This window comes from Idiotropiscis lumnitzeri, chromosome 19 (assembly GCF_059441095.1).
Source record: "Idiotropiscis lumnitzeri isolate Australia: NSW breed Sydney's pygmy pipehorse chromosome 19, RoL_Ilum_1.0, whole genome shotgun sequence".
In the NCBI taxonomy this organism is placed as follows: Eukaryota; Metazoa; Chordata; class Actinopteri; order Syngnathiformes; family Syngnathidae; genus Idiotropiscis; species Idiotropiscis lumnitzeri.
In genome coordinates, this window is record NC_142409.1 from 7,545,076 (window position 1) to 7,566,709 (window position 21,634).

The 21,634-nt window shown below is 42.8% G+C and overlaps 1 protein-coding gene across 2 annotated transcripts; it reads right to left on the reverse strand.

The window, feature by feature from the left end:
- Positions 1–2,815: 2,815 nt before the first annotated feature.
- Positions 2,816–20,742, reverse strand: jcada (junctional cadherin 5 associated a). 2 transcript variants are annotated; one of them, XM_088283366.1, is made up of 5 exons: positions 20,565–20,742; positions 11,327–11,872; positions 8,826–9,731; positions 4,657–8,111; positions 2,816–4,557 (listed from the first exon to the last, which is right to left on the reverse strand). In XM_088283366.1, the coding sequence occupies exons 2-5, from the start codon at positions 11,701–11,703 to the stop codon at positions 4,523–4,525; spliced, it is 4,773 nt and encodes a 1,590-aa protein (XP_088139492.1). In that variant the 5' UTR covers positions 11,704–11,872; positions 20,565–20,742; the 3' UTR covers positions 2,816–4,522. The 2 variants fall into 2 exon arrangements, with proteins under 2 accessions (XP_088139492.1, XP_088139493.1); XM_088283367.1 differs by lacking the exon at positions 20,565–20,742 and adding an exon at positions 20,038–20,172.
- Between the last annotated feature and the right edge of the window lie 892 nt (positions 20,743–21,634).

Genomic DNA, 21,634 nt, shown 5'->3' on the forward strand with positions numbered 1-21,634 from the left:
AGGCAAGCAACAGGAAGGAGACAACCCAGAAGCCCACCCTCCATGACATGACAGAGCCACTATTCATTTTTCAGGAAGTACCAAAGAAAAACAAGATCAACAATATCAGATGCTGCATAGAAAATAGGAAGCAAAAGTTGACTTCATTAAACCACAGTTTTTTTTCCCCCCAAAGATGCAAAAATGTATTTGAAATCATGTCCTTATGATTAACGTTAGCTTTTTTTTTTTTTATGCATTAAAATGAGTCAACACAAAAGACATGTTATACCTGTTCAGCACTTAGCGTGAATATAAAAAGTCTAAACACCCCCGTTCAAGTTATTCTGATATAATCAACATGAACAAGTGGAATAATTTCCAAAGGTTTTCCACCAAAATAAGATTGCGATATTCTGATAAGTGTGCAGAACCACTTCTAACTGGATTGCCGCTGTGTTCCGAATTAACCGCCGCACAGAAGCTCAGAACAATTGCGTGTAAACGAGAACGACACTGGATGAAGCGTCTGTTTGCTCAGTGAGTCCTCTCCCGCACAAATTCCAACCAGCCTTGTCCAGTAAAGGTGAGCGTAAACGGTGGCGGCCGTAGCGCTTATGTCAGCACCAAGCAAACACGCTGGACAGACAAGAGCGATGATTAGCATCGCACATGCAAATGTAAACAGTCGCCACAAGAAAAGTCAACAGAAAAAAACGGAGATTCCACCCAAGATTTTGAGGACGAGGCAAGTCACATATAGACAAACCACCGTTTACTCTCACACTCAGACCTATGGACAACTTGGCGTCTTATATCAGAATCAAAATTAACCTGACTTAATAATTAACCATTTTTGGGGGAGAATTTGTGAGGAACAGAAAATCCATACAAGCACGAGGTAGAATTCAATGGCGCACCTTGGCCCTATCTTTTGTAAACACCACACAGGAATGTGAGAAACGTGATGAAAATTTGCTCACTCAAACTTGCACTCAAAGGAACAATTCTAATTAAGAATATAGACTAATAAAAGTAAATTTGACTAATTTAAGTTGGGAGGAGGATGTCTGCATTGTCAACAGCAGGGTTACCTTCAACACGGTATGTCTCAATATGTTTTTGCCATGTGAACACACCAGTGAAAAGGTTGCGATGTCAAGGGTCAGTGCTGATGTGACAAAAGTACTTTGACTCTCTACTTAAGTAGAATACCGATACTTAAAGACTATGGTAAAAGGTACCAGTCGTGATTTTTCGAAACATTTATCTTAAAAAGGACCATTGATGGGAAAAATATTGCACCCCAAGATCAATCAAGACCATACAATTATTATTATTTTTTTTTTTTAATTTGTGTTGTGATTCTTGGAAGTCAAAAACAGGAACAAGACTATTCAAAAAAAGTAAGAAGTAGAAATTAGATTTATATACGTGTTTAAAGTAAATATACTGAACGCTTGACCACTTGGACCTTTCTCAGTTGTTCGGTGGCTTACTGAACTTTTAAATAAATCACCACTAGAGGGAGCCAAGTCAATCTTGTTTAAAATTAGCCATACTGCAAAAAAAATGTTCTACAATTACAGTTTTTTTCAGTGCATAATAATTATTTAACTACCCATGATACAGAAAAACATAAAAAGGGCCAGAGAAGTGACTTGTGTAGCGAAAGAAATGTTATCTATGAACTCATCCCAAGTCAACTTTATTTCTTGAGCACGCATGTGTGCACACAATATTAACAAAAGATAATCCTTTAATGAGGCCCTGAGGAGAAATTAATATTGTCACTGCAACAAAGTTTTTGAGGTTATGGACACTAAACAGAGCCAAGTATGCATAGACTCCATATAATATATAATATAATACTATATAATACTTTTGAGCTTATTTTACGAACATATTTGTGAATTAAATTTAAAAATATAATTTTATACAATATTGTATCGTATAATAGCATTATTAATATGTTACATTAGTGAAAAAAGGTACACTGAAAGAAGTTTTTGCTTTGAAGCCTTTTTCAAGCTCGATTGCGCCATCCTGTGGATGATAGTGTCATATCATCTTACCTCGTAGTTACTGGTGTATAACTGTAATGTATTAAGGCATTGTAACTTCACTTTCTTTTGCATGTCACACACATGAAACACACAAAACATTTTTCATGCAAAGACTTTTATTTATGAATAGTCTGTAGTACTGTACAATAGCACACACTTGTCTCTATTCATGATCATTCTAAATGATCTATTTTAACGTATAGACAAACATTGTGCCTTTTATAATTAGTTCCCTTTTCACAATCTAAAAATACCATGTTCTGCTTTAAATATGTAGAATACCTTTTGAAAATAAAATATACATTATTTGAAATATAACAGTTGTTTATTGGATAGACTATATACCAGTGTACCAAATGCAAGTACTGGATATGCAAATACACTTCTCTGTCACTTGTTACGCCTTTCATGCACACACACATTCACACACGCACACACACCAACTAAAGATGCCACACATAAAAAAAGAAGCTATACATATATTGTCTGTATGAAAATAGAAAATATCAAAGCAAGATGTGCACCATTCAGTCTATATGTTACAAATAACTTGCAGTACAAAAGACGAACGCGGATGACCTGGAACAAGGAGGGATGGGTGCTGAGCCAAAAACAGGACAAAGACAAACCTCGGATTGAGCGTGCGTGGGCTTAGTCCAGCCAAAGCCACTTTTCCATATGTTTAAAACCAGACCAACATCATCATGGATCAAAATTATCCTCCGGACGACAGAAAGGGGAAAAAAAAACTGCCATAGGTCAGACACAAGGAAAGCGGTAGTTGCAGCTTTTAATTTTGGTATTAAACCCAGTAAATGTCAATGTCCAATGCATAGCATAAAGTTTTGTTTGGTATATTCCCAAATGTCTTGTATTGCTATCCCAAAAGCAAAGTCAGTTATGCCCAAAACCTGATATGTCAACATAAAATGATTAAACAGGTTTACAATGTTCTGTACAACAAGAATATACAAAGAAATATTAGAGTGACACTCCAAAAAAAAAAAAAAAAAAATCGTACCGTGTGAATGAATTCCAGTCAAGTCTACAATTAAAAAGAAAAAGGGTAGCAATTTTATCTTGATTTTATTTTTAAAAATTCACTACATCATTAGATTACCACCACTTGTGTAATTGAGGCCGAATTTTAATTCACGTTTAAACGATTGATGTTTAACACACGTTAACCAAGAGAAACGGTGTGTACAAGGCACACCTTTCATTCAACACAGCTATTGTATATAATAATCGTATCTCGCAGAAAAAGCACTTCTGAAATCACAGCCAGACTAACAACGGCAGTTAAAAATAGACCTCTTCCTGCCCGAAAATATAATACGACTTTTATCGTCGTTGGAAAAGTAGCACTGAAATCACATACTTCTGATATGCAGTATGTTCCATTTGCAAATGCTGATGCTGGAAAGTGACGCGGGGTGTTCGCCAGAAATGAACATTTTTAGTATTCGATATGCTCGATATCACCTCAGAATGGCAAACACTTGTACCAAAACATAAAGCTTCATTGTCGATGTTTAACTGAGATCACCTCATTGAATTTGAGACGTACTATTTCAAATATATCCCGGAAACCGACCAAAAACATAAGATAAATTAAAAAAAATCCTACGATAACTATATTGCTCTTGAGTGAAACTATTCAAAGACCACAGTGTTTCTCATTGCAACCAAAACTCTCCGAGTACATTCGCTATCATACAAGTAGAAGAATAAAGAATAGAGGGTTTCATATTAGTGTGACACTCAAATATCATATTTCAAAAAAAAAAAAAAAATCCATCCTTTTCAGAACATACATAAGAAAATATACATTTCGTAAATTGATTTTTGTAATATAGATAAACTTTTATACTTTATTTTTATATTTACATTTGGTGACGTTTAATACTGATTGTGATGCAATACTGTCGCCTTTGTTTTCAATTGACCTGTTACATTTCTTTTGAAGAGCAGACACACTTTTACATTCATAATTCAACACGGAGCCCGGAGGCCCGGTGCGGAAGGAAATAATGACATGCACTGGAATGAAACAAAAAGACAACTCAAAGGAAGGCAGTTTACTCGGTGTAGCAAAGAAACATTAGAAGGACGGCGAGAGGGGGAAGGATTGAAAAAAGGCTCAAAGAACTGTTCATCCGTCTTTGTGTTTTTTTTGGACCGGTTGTCCTCATCCGGGTTGAGAGTGATCTTGAGCCAAACCCGGCTGATGTTGAGTGAGAGGCGGGGTACACCCTGGACTGGTTGCCAGCCAATCACAGAGCTAGGAGAATTGGCACCTCCATTTAATCTGGTTGGAAAAATATTCCCGCAGCACCAGGAATGTCCGATTTGTAAGGGGTGAAATGTAAAATTGCTGGAAGTCAAGAGATGAGATTATTTTTTTTTTTGTACTTGGCGAAAAGGTTGTTAACTTGGATATGATAAATTTCCACAGTGATGAACAAAGTCAGAGGTTAGACTCGCTCCACTCGACTGGGGTCGTAGGAGTCTGATGAGAAAAGAGAAATTGAAATTGCGTCAGTAAATTCATGAAACGGTGGTTAAAAAGTTCACGCTGGATTACTTCTGCACTTGAATTCAGACCCACCTGAAACATTTAGCGTGTCCTCATCCTCCATATTTGAGGGAGCGAAGGTCCCAGGGGTGAAGTTGAGCGGTAGGGTTATTTCTCTTTTGGGAACGCTTCGAGGTTTAGGAAGCAGTGGAGGCTTCTGGAGCTTCGTACGAAGCTTCGCTTTGGGAACCTGAACATCGTTTGTCATTTCACATCTGCTAACTTCGGCTGATTCATGACTTTCTGCGTTTTTCTCCACTTTTCCTGCTGGTTCTTCTGTCTTTGCATCGACTTCGTCTCTCGCTCCCTCCTTTATTGCTTTTAGTGCAAAATCATCGCTAGTCGGTTCTACCTCTTCGGATTTTCCATCAGCTTTGCATATATTTTCATTGTCTTCACTCGGTCGGCAGTCTTCTTCGAGAGGTTCTATCTCGTCCTTTGTTTCACATGCATTTTCACGCTCGACGGGAGAATCCACATCCTCCTCTTTGCTCCTTCCGTTCTGTGCATTAGGGCTTTCGTCAGCTTCTTGTTTTTCAACCTCAAGCTTTGTCCCTAAGTTTTCCTGACTGCTTGCGTCTTTCTCCTCATAATTGCCGTCTCTGCTGCGATCAGAACCTTTCAGGCTGAGGCGTCGAATTCGAGACACAGAGTGCAGTTCTTTCAGTCGGGCTATTCTGTCTGTGGTTGACTTGCCCGGAGATGTACCGGATATATTTGCTGAAGAGTTTAGCTTATCTTGCAGGGCTTCAATGAATTTCCTCGAAGGGTGTGTTGGGGTTCTCTTTTTTTCTCCTTTCCTTAGTGGTTGCTTCTCAACCGGGCTGATGGGTAGGGATTGTGAAAGATTAGATGGTGGGAATTCGGGTAGGTCCAGCTCCACTTCTGACTGAGTGATGTCGTCTTCGTTGCGGTCACCATTATTGTTATTGTTACTGTGCTTTTGTCTGCTCTCTTCATGGTGTTCTTCCCCTAATTCCGTCTCTGTTGCCAGCAAAATGAACGATCCCTGTTCGACTTCCTCAGGCTCCTCAATCACAATCTGTTCGTCTTCACCTAGAACATGGGGTGTGTCATCAGTTTTATCTGACACGCCCAAGGTTTCCATCGGGACGGTAATACCCAAAATTCTGGCAGCTCTCTGCTCAATTGATTCATTTTCAGGGATTCCCTTCGCACTTTTAACTTCGTACAGGCTACTGAGGTCCTCGGCGGGGAGGGCGATGGCTTTCTCTTGAGTGAGCAAAGTTTCAAGGTGCATGTCTGCTATTGTGGACACATTTGTGTTGTATTTTAGTGGCGCAGAGTTGCAGTATTTGTCATGACCATTTTCCTTGAACGCAACCTGGGCGTCAAGTGGGGAACTATTACTCTTGGGCAATTTGTAAATTTCGCTCCTGCTGCCGTTGATGCTCAAATTCAGCTCACTCCTGCTTCGTGGCATTTTGTCTAAGTGAGCTTTCGTCTCCACTTCATCTCGAAGCGCGAGATCAGAACTGTGCTCTGTTCGGCCACCATTCTTGACATGCGCTGTGCTGCTCTCACTTGAAAGCGGCACTGCCAGGTTCTCGTGGTCAAGTTGATGCGAAACCAGGAGTGAGCGCTGCGTTGACTCCCCCTGACCACTGGGGGTCTCTGTGTAGACGGTTAGCCCGACATCCCGTAACAATGACTCCTGAGGGACAGGAATTTCTTGCCGATAAAGCCGGTTTGAATTACTTTGTTGAGGCAGTGAGGCCACAGGTTCTCTCCCACCTGAGCTGGGGATTACGCATATTTTATCGGTTAACTGTATGTTGGTCTGTTGTCTGGAGAAAGCTTGTCGTGTGCCCATGGATTCCATATCATTGGCAGAAGGAAAGGATTTTGATCTTATTTTGATAACAGGTTTTCCTGTGAGTACTGGTGGAAGACTCATTGCTTCTCTGCCTGCTTCGAGGCCGGTTGTAAAATGCTTTCCTGATTTATAGCGGCCATTTCTTTTATTCGTCCCATCTAAATCATCAACTGACAGACCTGCATGTCGCCTCTTCCTGATTGTGTCTTCCATCTCTTTATTGATGGTCTCCAGCTCACCAATGGCATCAAATGGCCGTCGGTTGACTGGCTTTAGCAGAAACTGACCGAAGGCCACTTGTTCAGCACACTCGGGAGGAGTGGAGTTGCTCCTCTTTGGAGAAGTTGGGTTCTGGTCTCCGGAATCGGGTTGCTTGGATGGGGAGGATATGTGTTGCTCAGATGGTTGCAATGATTGCTGAGGTGTTGGGCTGCTGCTAAGTCGTGAGAAGGCGCTGTTGCTGGAGGGATGGAGGTTTTTCTGGCCAGCCATGGGATAGCCGTATGCGGAACCATTATCGGTTCCTACACCGCTGTCAGTCGTTGTGTCCGAGGCAGAAAGGACAGGCTCTTGTCCCCCATGTGGGCTTTGGGGTTCTGGACTTTTCACCACGGTCAAGGGTGACCCAGTCTGGGTTTCCTGGTTACGGTATTGGTTTCCTGGCCAGGACCCAGAATAACACATCGCCTTGTCCTCATTGGCTTGAAGTGCCCAGGCATCTATGATCTCCTTTCTTAAAGGAGCCCTCTTGTAATTCCTCAGGGAGGAAGTGCTGGTGGTGTGAAAATGTGAGTAGTGGACTCTAATGGGCATCTCGTTCACTGACTTGCTTCGCAGGCTATGGGTCTCCTTGAGGCCAACAGCAAAGGTTTCTGGATTGGTCATAGTCAGACTTCGTGCTGTGTCGTTGTTGTTCTGATCTGCTGATATATCTTTGTTAAGGTTAGTTGGTGTGTGAAGGGGAACAGACACAAGGCAGAAAATGGTCTCACTAACTCTTCTCTTTGTACTTCTGTTATTCTCCAACCCTGACTCTGGTACGATTTTCTTCACTTGCGTGATGGTTTCTGCAAAGACCTGATCTAAACTGGACCCCGGGCGAGACGCTGCTCTTCTTACTGGGGCCTGAAAGGCTGAAGATGGCGATGGAGGAGGACGTTGGTTTTTGGAATATGTGTTACAATTTTGGTCAGTTGCTGAGAAGTTATCGACAGTCGCTTTGTGCAAATTGCTGTGCCACCTCTTATTGTCATTGTCAAAGTCACATGAAGACGTCTGATTAGCATCGCTCGCCAGTTTGGCAGCGATAAAGGGCCCCGCTGATGGGGGCAAAAAGGCACTGTTGCCGGATGCGGGCTCCGACGTGGTGGTGCTGGGTAGCTCATTGCGGATGTGACGTATCTTGTCAGCGTCTGTCAGGGAATTACCACCAAGAGCTGACGAAATGTGCCGTATGCGGGGATCATCAAAGGGGATATATTGCACTCCTCCGCCTGGATGCTCTTGCGAAGTACATACAGGATGGAGGTGCTTGTGGCCCGCAATGCATCTCTCTCTGGACGACTCAGACCAAGAACCCGCTGGATGTCGAGTGATCCAATGAGTTCCATCCGGAGCCACGTGTATCTGCTGGTACACATCACCTCTGTACCTAAAAGCAAAACAACACGGTTGGATTGCTAAGTGGGTAAATGTGTCGAAACACTTTTCGGGAAAACAATCAGCATTATAAACAACTCTAACCGTCTTTGTCAAAATCAATTGATGTCAGGACGCAACCAAGATCCAATACAGGTAAGAAACAGCCAGTACTGAACTCGTGCATGTGAACCTGGCATTGATCTACGCAATTGGAGATCTTTCTAGACATGTGGCTGTACCATTTAGCGAAAGCAGTCTCCAGCTGCCATGTCAGAGAATAAAAGTGGGCCCAAAAGAGTAAGCTCAGCCTTCCACTCCAATCACATGCTTTGCTGCTTAAGGTTTATCTTTAACAAAGTCATTTATCTGGAAACATTGAGGTTTCTGCAGTTTCAGTCACAGCCATGGTTCGGCTGCTTTGACTGTCATTTAACCTGACGGTGCAGTGATTGATCCGGAAATAGACAAGAAGAGGATCCCTCAAGGAATATTGAATTTGCATAATGAGAATAAGAGAACATTTTGACTTTTTTTTAAGGGATTTAAAGCAGATTATGTAACAGCCTGAAAACTCAATTATTTAAGGGTTTATGCCAGCACACATAAACAAATAACCCAACATGATTTTTGATTTACTCGAGAATTCAAGCCGCATATACGTAATGTGACATAACACTGCATTTCTTTTGAGACTATAGCGAACCATAAAAATAGGGCACATTACCTGTAATCAACTGCAATCTCGCCATATCCCCGTCGCCCTCCTATAATCACAGGCGCTCTCTTGTATGACGGTGGAGGGATGTATCCTGGAGGTCCAGAATCCTGTGCAAAATAGTCTAGTGGAGCATCACCTGTCCGTGTGATGGGAATAGGAGTCCTGTCCCTGGTATGGGAAATAACCGATTCTCTTCCAGACAACAATTCACAGCTTCCCCTGATCTGCTGGTGCATTTCGTAGGAGGGAGGTCTGGGGGGTCGAGTGAAGCGGGGCTTTGGCGTTAATGATAACTGGTTGGCACTTGCTGGCCTGCCATTCTCCGGCCAGCGTGGCGCCCTGTAAAGGTCATGGTGTGACAGTGGGTGGCCATTAACCCGCCTGTACAAGTCCTGACCACATGAGGCCATGTCCACATATTGCAGGCTCTCAGGTCGCAGCATCCGGGGCATGGACTGGGATTTGGCTTTGGTCCTGGGGTGGACTACCATTCCCTCTGGTATCCTGGCGTGGAGCCGCTGCTGCTCCTGTGCCCAACGTTCACCCTCACTCTGCGACATCTGGCGACTAAAACTGACAGCTGGACGCCACTCATCTGTCCCCAGGCTCTGGCACTTCCTCTCAGAGGCCATCCTCCACTGTTTGAGAGCTGCCTCCCTCTCTTTAGCACGAGCCTGTACCTGGGCTGCCCAGCGTTGCCGCTCCTGGGCTACTCTCTGCCGCTCCTCAACGGGCAACTCTTGACCTCTTGCCTGTTGAGGTCCCTCTGGTCTGTTATATTCCCCATGTGCCCCTGCACGACACTCTCTGTGGTCAGCATAGTCCAGCAGCACTGTAAAGTCCTGGCCTCTCCTCCTCCAGAAGGAGACATCCTTGGCCTGGATCTGTTGACCTCTGGTGGCATCACAGAACCTAAGCAGGAAAGTCACAGAGTGAATCCTCCTGAAATCTGCAAACATATTGGAATACATACATTTTTGAGGAAGTTTGGGCTCAATTTCAAAATTCAAAGCAATTAAATTAGCAGTCGGCTGAGAATGAGGGGAATGTATTCATGATAGGTTGGATTCAACTTCCACTAGATGGAGACAGATGACCATGAAAAAAAGTCTTTTTTCAATGAGGCGCCATGTAAATGACAAGGCAATCTAATTTGGACATTTTTTACTTAGCAACATTGGATTTCCCCTCATAACAGATTCAATATTCCCCCTCCTCAAAAAAATTGAGGATGTTAAATGGCTGTTTGAGGTGCAGCGACAACCCCATGGAGTCTGATTTCAAAATGACTGACTGACCAACACCATAAACAAGATGCATGCATATGCACACTCCCCCAAAGGATGAGGCCTTTGACATTTCAAAATATGATCATCACATGTATGCTACGGGAAATGCGGCGAGATCCATGCCAAGCTGAGAAATAAGTGGGCATACTATTTAATATGAGTTAGAATCATTAGTCTAATTGTGTCACAGCCTAATAGGAGAGCAAAGACGGGCCATTTATTATCCAAACTGAAGCTGCCAGCAAAAAGTGATTTGGATGAGCAGAGAAAAAGAAAGAAAAACCAACAGACAGTAATTGCATCCCATACATTGACAATTCTCAGGTTCCCACTGGCCAAGTAGTGATATGAATATGCGGATTAGTCCCATCAAAAGGCACGGCTACTTATTCTAGTTAATCACGTGATCATTTTATTGGCTGGTTGCAAAACAGGATTTAAAAAATGGCAAGCAAAGATGAAGGAAAGGGAAAAAAAAACATGAACAAACAGAACTCATTGTTGGACATAGGCGAGGCTGTGTTGACTTTGTCTCAGTTACAGCACACTTGTGCAGATAGACAAATGAAGCGGCTCTTGTTTTCAAAAAAAGCAAACAAAACCCGTTCAATTGCGCATTATCTGTAGAACTATGACACGATCTAACGTTGCCTAACCGAGAGGGCCTCAATTGCGTAACGCCAGACGAAACTAAATATAGCGCATTCTCCATATACATTATGTATTAAACCCTATATAGATGCTGTATTATTGATGGGGTGCGTAGTCTATAATTAGGCGTAATTCTGCAATTTTCTTGTCAAACACTTGAACATATTTAGAGGGCGGCGCAAAAATGACAACTGTGTGTGACGCGTGGCATGAGGCACGCTTAAGTGGTTCACACAGATTTGACCCTGGGCTGTTTAGATTCTGACTATAAGGATAAGGAGAACTAATATTGAGTTGTGAAAAGGAGAAATAGGGAAAATGGAGGAAGAACACACAAGGGGAAAGGAAAAAAAAATAACTCATGCAAAATCCAAGGATAGAAAGTATTGGCTGACTATCTAATGTCATGGATTGCTTTCATCAAAGCACCAAGACATTAATAAAGAACTCATTCACTGCCATTGACGAGTATAGACGTCAAAAAGTACATTCTTTTTACCTGGAATGGCAGTGAAGGAGTTTTAAGACACGATTGGTCAGTAAATTACAGTACAGAATTTGTCTTACCCGCTGTCTGAGGTCAGCGACTCTCCAAATGACGGAGTTTCAATTTGGCCCTGGATTTCCCCCTCCTGCCTGGATTGGCTTCTGTCCCTGGCTTCGACGTTGTTGTTCGGGCAGCCAGTTCCAGCCACGTACGCTTGAGGATGCCGGCTTCCACAGTTGTTTCCGTATGTCACTCTCGGCCCTCGTTCGTAGCCGTTCACTGTCCTGCTACTGGGCCTGCTCCCCAAACTCTCATGGTGTTTCGTGTACGATGGAGGTGAAGAGGAGGGCGCCTGGCGGGATGTGGAGGCAGGGGTTGGGGTAGGGGTGGTGGAGGCGGTGGTGTGCTTGGGTAGCTTATATCCATGAGAAATGAGGAGGTCCTCCACGCTGTACATGTTCGCCTTTGATTATGCTGGTGTGTTTCCTCTTTTCCCCCTCTTTGAGTTTTTCCACTTTCTTTGTTTAGGGGGGTCGAGAAAGGTAGGTCTGTTGTCAAGGCGTCTGCGCTTCTTCCTTATCTGCAGCGGCAGGATCACCGGCACAGCTGGGCAGTCGAGGCCATCACTGAGTAGAAAAAGAAAAAGAGGGATGATACAAAAAGACAAAAGAGAGCGAAATCTACCAAGTTCATGTGAAATTGCTGCGCCAGAGCATCATCTATATTTGTCTTAAAATAAACTGAAAAGTAGGATGCTGCCTTAACTGTGCCCTTTGACACGGCAACCAATCAGATAATGTAGATGTATGCTGACGTCAGAGCCAGCGTCTGGTGCTAGGCATAAAATACTTCCAACGCAGCAGGAGAGGTGATTGTAAAACCTTTAACCCGTTAGTTTTTGTCAAGAGTCCAAGTTTAAAGCTTCTCAATAGTCGTCGCCTCCTTTCTCTCATCCATCTTGTTTGCTTTACATCGGCATCAAAATGGTCTACATTCAGAACTCTGGTGGATGAGGAAATAAACAAACAATCCTCCCCAAAAAATAAATAAATAAATTAAAAAAAAAAAACACCGTCAGCAAACTGTAGGATGCTAAATGTCACGGATGAAACTGGAGCTTGTGTATATCACAACAACAAATGAAGGATGGTATTCCTTTCTGCTCCACATCCTCATTCTCGCTCTCGGGGTCTCTTTTGCATCTGAAAAGCATTTCCTTCATCTGAGAGGATAAGCAGCATATTTTAAAACTAAAAAAAAAAAAATGGAATTCCCCTAGAAGTTGCAAGTGAGTACCCAGAAATGCAGTCAGCAAATGAAGTGTGGAAGAAAGAAATTAACTGAGGACTGTAACGCTGGTTGAAACTTCACAGCAATCCCAAGATACCGAGTAAATATGTGAGCAGCATGGTCGTATTTGCCAACCCTCTCCATTTTTGTTTTTGTTTTTGTGATATTAAAAAAAACTAGCGCAAGATAAATCATTTTTAAAAAATGATCTTTTTTAGGGAGGGGAACTAAAAACAAACAATTGAGATGTAGTTGCATAAGTGTGCACACCCTCATAACTGGGGCTGAAGCTGTCTTCAGAATTAACCAATCAAATGATATTTTGGATTGCACAATAGCAGTCATGGAAAAAAATCGAATTTCTGTTCAGAACGTTTTTCAGGAACTGACGAAGAGTCCAACTGATAATACCCAGGGTGCATCTGCTAATGATGTAATGCCCTTGATGAAGTCATATTTGCTGCCTTGTCAACAGGGCATATGCTGCAGCCCATTGACCCGACACTGTCCGGTAGAGCAGACTGCCAACAATGTGGCTCTTCCGTAATGAAGAAATGGCATTCAGGAACAGCAGTACGAGACCCGTTGCAAAAATCCAATTGCTGTACAGACGGTTTAAAAGCCGATCGATGAAAAATGAGGATTTACAATAAAAGAGCCTTGACTTAGTGGGCAGCATCACTCCCCTCACTGTATGTCCTTGGTCCGTCTCTGCTCCTTGTACCTGAACCTTAGAAGAAGCCTACGAGGTGATTAACAGGATCCAAGACCATGAAATGACGCTCTTTGTGTGTATGCCTCCTTAATAAGATTATATATTTTTTTTTTTCATTTAAAACCTTAAACCTGTTAGCTTTGGCGGATTGACTCTTGGCTCTAACCCAGTTAATACTTGAGTTAAGTTTCACTCCTTCCATTTGCGTAATCTCCTCAAGGAGAGGCTAGGCTGTACCGAACAATGTCAAAACAATGACACAAATCATTTTAGTTGGCTTATTTGTATGGCCCAATTCTTTTTTTTTTTTTGACTGGAAGATCATCATTCACAGACCACGAAACTGTAAAAATGCTGTTACAAAAAAAAAAGCAATGTCTTTAATTTTTCTTAGTATTACATAGTTAAATGGTTAGAAAAATTAGCAACACTCGCTCAAACTGCGTCCTCCATTTTCAATGTTAAGAGCAGATTTAATATGTAAATAAGCTAATTAGAAGCGTGTCAACCTCCATTTGTGGCTGTTTATGAGAATTAGGCTATCGCTTGAGGTTGTAAATACACTGAGACTCGGATTTTTAACAGCAATTTGAATGCACAGATTCAGAAAATTTAAGGTTGCTTCGGAATATTTCTGTCGTCTTTCATGATCAAACACAGGTCTCTCAAATATCTCCCAGCATAAAAGCAAAATTTATCAAACTCCAAAATCAATCTGAGAGGTATCCGTGATCTTTCCTCCTTAATTGAATTAAATTTAGGTCACGGGCCAAGCTCATTAATATGATGTTTAATATGATAATCCTTACCTTGCGATAATATCCCATTTGCATATAAACCTGTTTTAAGTGAGCATCCGTATGCTGTCTGATCCAACTTAATCCTTAATCTGAGGCAATTGCTCTTGGTGACACCAGTAAATGAGGATTATCGCCATCATCAGTTAAAGTGAGGATTTCCTCCTGTAAAATGATCTGCCTTCATACAGTCCCCGCCCTTAATGTTCCTTTCCCATGACAAGCTGCATTTAAATGCCGCTAATGCTGTTACGCAATGGAATTACTCATTTTATATCAAGTAAAACCTTGGATTGAAGGAACGCTACGCCACAATGGCCGCCGTTCATCCCCCACGACACAAAAACATTGTGTTCCGTGACAATACCCTCTTGTGTGGAAAATGGATGGCATTGTGGCTGCTCCAATATGGAAACTAGGTGAAGAAAAAAATAAAAAAGTGCAGATCTTCTGGAAGGCGTTCGCTCAGGAAGCGGGGAAATTAATGAAATAGTTGATATGGATAACATACACTGCTAAGCGAGCTAAAAATAAACACAACCACATGAGGGCTGGCATTTCCCCACAGACGACCCCCGCACCACCCCCCCCATGTGTTCTCTTCTCATCAGCCACTTCGTTTTTACTCGCAGTCAAAGATACAATGTGTATGGTTTCGAGGTCATGTGAACCAATAGCAAGGCCGGGGGTTGTTTTATGCACAAACAATTACAAACATGTTGGCGAGGAAATGAAGGCGCACACATGACTGGCTGCAGGAGCATGACGGCTTGCAGGTTGACAGTTTGGTGTCACCTCCTTACTGTATTTGTGGTCAAACTAAGATGAGGGAGAGCAAGGGTGCGTTCAATTGACCGTGCTACTGGCGTTATTAAAAAAAAAATAATAATATTTGCTCGGAATGGTTGTCTACAAACGCATAGCAAAATGACGGTGTGCTCTGCGGTCCAAACAAATTGAGTGAAAGTGATTTATGTCGCCCTCAAGGAAACACAGACGTGATTAAATCACCCCAGAAAGGGATATAAAACATCCCAAAAAAAGTCAAATACACCGAAACAAAAAGACAATCAGCCCTTTTTACTAAAAATATTCCACAAGAGCCGCACCTCACATTGTTCCCAGTCTCCTTGGATCTAAAAGGAGAGTCCCGACTTTGGGTGTGTACTCGGCTGTTCATCTGTTTGGACCCTTCTTGGGGGACGACATCCCATCACATTCAACAAACAGATCTGCAGATTGTTTATCTATGTGACAACACGGTGTTCATTGAAGGGCTCGTCTCTTCCTGAGGAAGTGCGCCGCTGTGGGGATGGAGGTGCACCGACTGTGGCCCAAATGTTTCCAATCAGTCTCTCTGCGGGCTTCTGTTTGTCCGGTGAAAATGTTTTTGACACATGCTTGTGGACAAACAATCAAGAAGACTTTAGGGCTTATTTACAAATGCTGAATTCTACTAAATAATCTGTTACCTAAATAATTGCTGTTCCTTCAGATGCAACATTGTTTACCCAAAAAATATAAGCAAACCAAAAACGCGCCATAACCAACCAAGTCTTTCAAAAATGCAAATAGGAAGACGGTTTGATGTGCAGACGAGGGAGTAAACAACAGTGTAGCCCAGATACTCGCAAGGGGATAGAGGCCGAGCGCCGCTGCTAAAAGCGAAAAACCAAGAGCAATTGACGCCCCTCCAAAATGGGTTATAATTGCCTCTATTAATAGATCACACTATAAATCTACCGCAAACTATGATCCCAAAACAGTTTATTATCATTTCAACCTCATTGTGCAACTGCGCACGACAAAATTAATGATTTGATTTCGAAAGAAAATGAACCGGGGGCGGGAATGTACTTGCACATGAGCTAACGACTCTGTAACTACAACTAAACCTCGCTGACACGCAAAGACGTGAAATAGTCGAGCTGCATAACCAAAATCGTTGAATTTGTGAATAGTGAACCACAAATAGGCGTGGATTTATTTATTGGCGAGTCCACCTATTCGCCTAATGCCGTCAGAATTATTCCATGATCATCCCGACGACATGTGGTGGAAATTCAGGATTTTAAGAGTTCGTACTGTATCTTGTTGAAATCTCACCCCCCACATTTGCAAACCCAATGTGCTTTCTCTTGCATGTTGGCCTTCGTTGCCTCCGTGCATTGTAAGTCAATTAGCTCATGTAGAAAGGTTGGCCAAAAGACATCCACTTTAATTATTTGGTTAATCATGTCCCGTGGCAACAGTTGTTTTGCACTAGCTTATGCGTGGGCTGCTAAAATATTACCCCCCCTTGTTGTTTCAGTTCAGAACTTATTTTAGTCGGACTCCGCTGGCAGCAAAATAAAAGGCGGGAGGCTATTTTATTGTTTTAATTCCACCAATACATCACAGGGTACAACATTCTGATCTGGCCCTGGTTCTTTTCATACTTGGTCTAGCCAAATAACTGTCCTCCAGGGTTAATGTATGAGAATAGCCGAGTGCAAAGCTGTGCAACAACTTCCAACATATCAATGAACTCATTTTAACATTGCTGACCTCATCCGCCATTGGACGTCATGAGATTTGCACTCGCATGGAAAAGGATGTTCACGGGCTGAGCATTTGTACCGCAGCCAGCATTTTAAAATGAGGGAGGAGGGGGAGAAAAAAAAAAAAAAAAAAGATAAAGGCAAGGTCATTAGGCACGCTAATCCACGGACACACTGTTCTGCTACACAGTAGGCTTCACCTGCATTTAGCTATTCCCAATCCATGCCGTGTCCTAATTAGTGTCTGTCAAGGTCCGCGGCTTGCTGGAGATGACAGTGGCATGCTTAGCAGCCAGAAGCAGGCTGATCAAAGGGTTAGCATGCTATGGCCTTTTTGGCTAGTCAGATTCGGACTCTGCATGATGGCTCTTGCCCAGTAATACAAAAGGTAACGTGAACAACAGATAACCTTGATGAAGTTGATGCAAAATGACAATACAGTGAAACGTTAAAGGTTGTACACAGTCCATTGCGGAACACTGGCCGACTTATTCCTTCGCATTTTGTAAGAAATTGTGAAACCCTCATCAACAACAAATTGTGAGTAACATTTTAACATCCTACAGGTAATAAGGGCACAAAAAAACAAGTTCACTCACACCTTAAGAAAAGTTTGGCAGTCTAATGCAGGGGTGGGCAAACTACGGCCCGGGGGCCACATGGGGCCCGTTAAATGTTTTCAACCGGCCCGCTGAACTTGAAAAAAATTAAATGAATAAACCTTTTCGATGTTTTATTTTCTAAATACTGTGGTTTTTCAAAGATATATATATATATATATATATATAGTGTTTTAATGCTTCCGTTCACTTTCAACACAGGACAGGAAAATATATCATATGCATATATTGTAATGTAATGGTAGAATCTCTGAATATGCACTTGCAGCTAAGTAGCACTCCCCATTTTGCTTCAAAATGGCTTCAAGACGATGATTAATCAACAATCAGCCAAATTCTTGACAAGCAATTAAATGTTTAATCAATTATTGTGCTTAGTGCTTGAGGCTATGTATAATACCGCCACATTGCAACAAGGCCATGCGATCACCCCTCCCACTTCTGTCCCCTGCTGGCCTGCCTGTTTAAACATTCATTCATTATACAACGCTACATTACATTTATTTCTATTGTGCAAGTGACTGTTATCGTTAACAAGTAGCCAGAGGAGCGATCACATTAGTCGTGACACCAACACACATGCCCGTGTATGACCAAGAGGGATGTGAACTTTTCTTTTTTTTAAACTTTGAATAATTTCCGTTTTTTATTTGTGATCTTAAATTATTGGGCGAGTCATGATTGCCATCTTGAGCATTTTGCAGCACAAAATTCGACTACCGAGTCTTTTTTTTTTTTTTTTGAGACTTTAACGTTCACATTTTTTAGATTCCGTGCTATACTTAAACAGACACTGCATTCAGAGCCGGCCGGGTGCATAAATTTCAACGTGAACCAGAAAACAGGTGGGATGAAAGGATTCTCACACACACTCATGAGGTTTTGCTGCAAACTGTGATGTATACAATTTAAAACAAATAGTGAGGGTTATCTCACCAGAGCTTGATTGCCATATAACGTGGGAATAAATTGACGCTAAGGAAGCGGCGAGCAGGCAGATGGCCCAAACATATGGCCAGCATCCAATCCGGATCGAACAATATACACACCAAACGTTTCACATTCCATGCCGCGGCTCTCGCTTCTCACTCTCATGAGGCGCCCTGGCAGATGTCAGTCGCGTTCACATGTTTCTGCTTGGCTACATCCATGAGCCTCGTCCTGCCTGCCTGCCTGCCTGCCTGCCTGCGTCACCTCCCCTCTGACATCACGTGTGACATCAGACAGGAGCTCCGAGGGGATCCCTGTAGCTAGGCAAACATCCGATGACTTTCAAAAAGGCTACGCTTTCAGCCAGCCAATGGCCAGACTAATATTCTTTGTGCACTTGGCCTTGAAATAATGCTGAAGACAGACAAAGTGAGAGGAGGGGGGTGGGACTGGATAGTCTGTCAGAACATGCTCAATGAACCAAGGAAAAGTAATAATCTGAGGGAAGCGATAGTTCTGGGATATCACACTGTCTTGAAAAAAAAAAATAAAAAGAAACATGAGGTTTGCCCTCCCTACACTTATCACTGGCTTGGGTTCGGCCCACTCATAAAAGTTTGACTCATTTTGGAGCTGTGAAGGGCCCCTCCAAATACGCTGAGCAAACCTTTCCTCTGTTGGTGGAAGGAATTAATGAGCTGTTTCCTTCTTAATACCCCCCCCCTTCCTCTCCCCAAACTCACCATACTTCACCCCCTGAGGACTTCCAACAGGGCCTTCACACGTCAGCCCAACATCAGAGATGTGTGAAAGACCAACACATATGCCTACAGTATCTTACTTGTGATTTCTTTCTTCCTTTTAGCTAGTCTTGGAACATTTGCTGACATTTATTAATTAGCTTTTAATACGCACTCACTGAGCTATGAAAGGTCAAAAACCAACAGATATTGCTCGAGGGCAACACCATAAATGCTATATAAACAACACTACTGAAAATAATAATCAGACCTGAGGACATGGATGACCAGCCCGAGAGTGACATTATATTTGCAACGACATAACTAAACTAAACTTCACATACAGTATAAAGCGACTCTGGATCCAGACATGCACTAAAAGTAAAAGTCTTGATTGTGACAATATCGTCTGTAGAAGTCCCAGACAATTGACAGTAAGTGCCAGACTTTCTAAAATTGAAAGCATTCAGCACATGCAAACACAGTACCATGAGAGAAACGTGCAAGCCCCTCACACTTAAGATGAATTGGCTATGAAATGACACCACACACGAATTCCATTTTAATTCAAACAATATTTCAGGGTGGCCTCACTTTGCAGGCTGCATGAGCAGGAAGGTCATCAATGCCAGCATGCTTGCAGGTGAGACAAAGTGACAACATGCAAACATCAAAGCAACCATTTGTCATTCACCGAGCTCCATTTCATGCATTTGGCGCTGCTGGGTAAGACTGGGAGCTGCACATGCACGAATCCATGTGTTGTGACTGTTATGTTATGAAATGGACTGACAGGTACCTCTCGGGTTGCAACTATAACACACTCGCCTAGATGAAACGCGCACACGCCAGATTCCCCTCAACGTCGGGCTATTTTGACTTTCAGTGACGGCTGGTTGGAATGCATTTAAAGCGTGACGTAGACTGTGAATGTTAAACTAATCGGGGGTGTCCTTGGCTAAATTCGGCGCACACGTGACCAAACATACAGTATCTGATGGCTCAGTTGTTTTGACTCTCATTCGCCCACCCACTGTGGATGAAATATCACTTATGCAATTGTACAACTTCTACAGGTTCATAAGCAATATCTGGGGGTGCACTACATTCTAAGACTGATATGGGATTAGTGCTGGGTGATATAAATTTCGTTAAATACCTTTATTATCTCCATGGGGTGCTAGGACAGTGAAAACTGCGTAATTTGGATGGAGTTTGGCCTCTCCTCCACGGAACCGAACACGAAGATGAGCTAACGTTAGCCAGGCTAGCTCCATCACAGCAATCTTTAACCTTCAGCTGACAGGAAAAAAACGCGTCCCCTTCAAAAATCAAATAAAAAAAAATAAATAAAAATACCACACAGCGCCCGTCACTCCTCAAGTTAGAAATGCAATAAATACATGCCGTGTTCGTCCACAATCGCCACGGTATATCGAGTCTGAAAAGTGACCCAAAAACTGAACCGAATGGCCCCCCTCCGACGGCGCGAGATGTAGACGAAGCCGGGCAGGCGAGCGCGGAGGCGGCTGGATTGAAGTTGAAGGGACCCGCTGGAAATGTTGACTGGCGCGCGGATGCGACTCAGCCTCCGAATCCCCCACAGCGAAATAATCCACGCGCAAAACAACAACAAAATGATGTAACACGACGAAAGGCACTTTTTTAAAAACAAATTGTATTTACCTGAGGAGCGTTTCGTCGCGTTGGCGCCCTGGTGCCAAGCTCTCATCCCCGCCGCTGCTCCGGACGGAATGAGCGAGCTCTGGATGTGCGGAGGGAACAGCCCCCTCACCACGAACGGAGCACAGCACCGAGGGAGCATCCCGCCTCCGCTCCAGTGGGCAGCAGCTGGATGCAGCCGCACTCACTTTTAATGTCAATGATTGTACCCTCAGCGTTGCACCTCATCCATCCACGCTGCAAATGTTTATAGTTCACATTTTCCAGCTACTGTAATATATGCGATCGATTCGCAGCGCATCTGGTAGATCTCGAGGGACTGGCAGTGGTTAATGAATAATTAACCTCCACAAAGTCCACACATCCTTGACCATGAAACTACTGCAGCCAATCAAAAGGTAGCTGCTCACTCGGATGCAATCTGGATAGAAAACAGTGTCTTGACGAAGATTAAGCCTCACATTTGGCACCTTGGCCTTCAGTGGGTACTTTACTTACCCAACCAAATTAATCTTGAATTACCACCACTATCATGTTGCAGAGGAAAAAACATCAATAAAGTGAATCCCGCCTATTCTTTGTTGAAAAACTCACCTACTCGCTGTTGATGTGTTCAGCATGTCAGTTTGACAAAAAAATAGTTGGTGCCATAGCCTTGTCTAATAATACAATGGCATTCCTGCTAATGAGTTTGTAGCCGGGCTCAGTCACTAATCACAAGGGTTTCCTGTTCTATACATAAGCGCGCGACAACAGGACACGACTGTGCCATCCATGATCTGGGCAGATCAGACTGAAATGGCATAGAAGCATAGAGAATACCGTGCTCGGAATAAATTCAAACTATTTCATGTGACACATATTACAATTTCTGTAATAAATGTAGGTCAGTGCTTATAATGTATAGGCCAGGCCAGAAGGCATTGCAGGCCCTGACCACCTACCACTGGGTTAAAAACATCAGCACAACCCGAATAATGATGATTGAGATGATGGCGGCGCGTATAGACGCAGCGGCTAACGGCTCTCCCTTCCAGTGCTTCTTATTGTTTTTTATTTGTGTTTGCTTGGTC

What these genes read in the sequence shown, in the direction of transcription:
- jcada (XM_088283366.1), bottom strand. Translation starts at nt 11,703, where the DNA reads ATGTACAGCGTGGAGGACCTCCTCATTTCTCATGGATATAAGCTACCC. An exon ending in TCGCTGACCTCAGACAGCGG is followed by an intron (nt 9,732 to 11,326) that starts GTAAGACAAATT and finishes TTTCCTGCTTAG; the next exon opens with GTTCTGTGATGCCACCAGAG. An exon ending in GAGATTGCAGTTGATTACAG is followed by an intron (nt 8,112 to 8,825) that starts GTAATGTGCCCT and finishes TTTTGCTTTTAG; the next exon opens with GTACAGAGGTGATGTGTACC.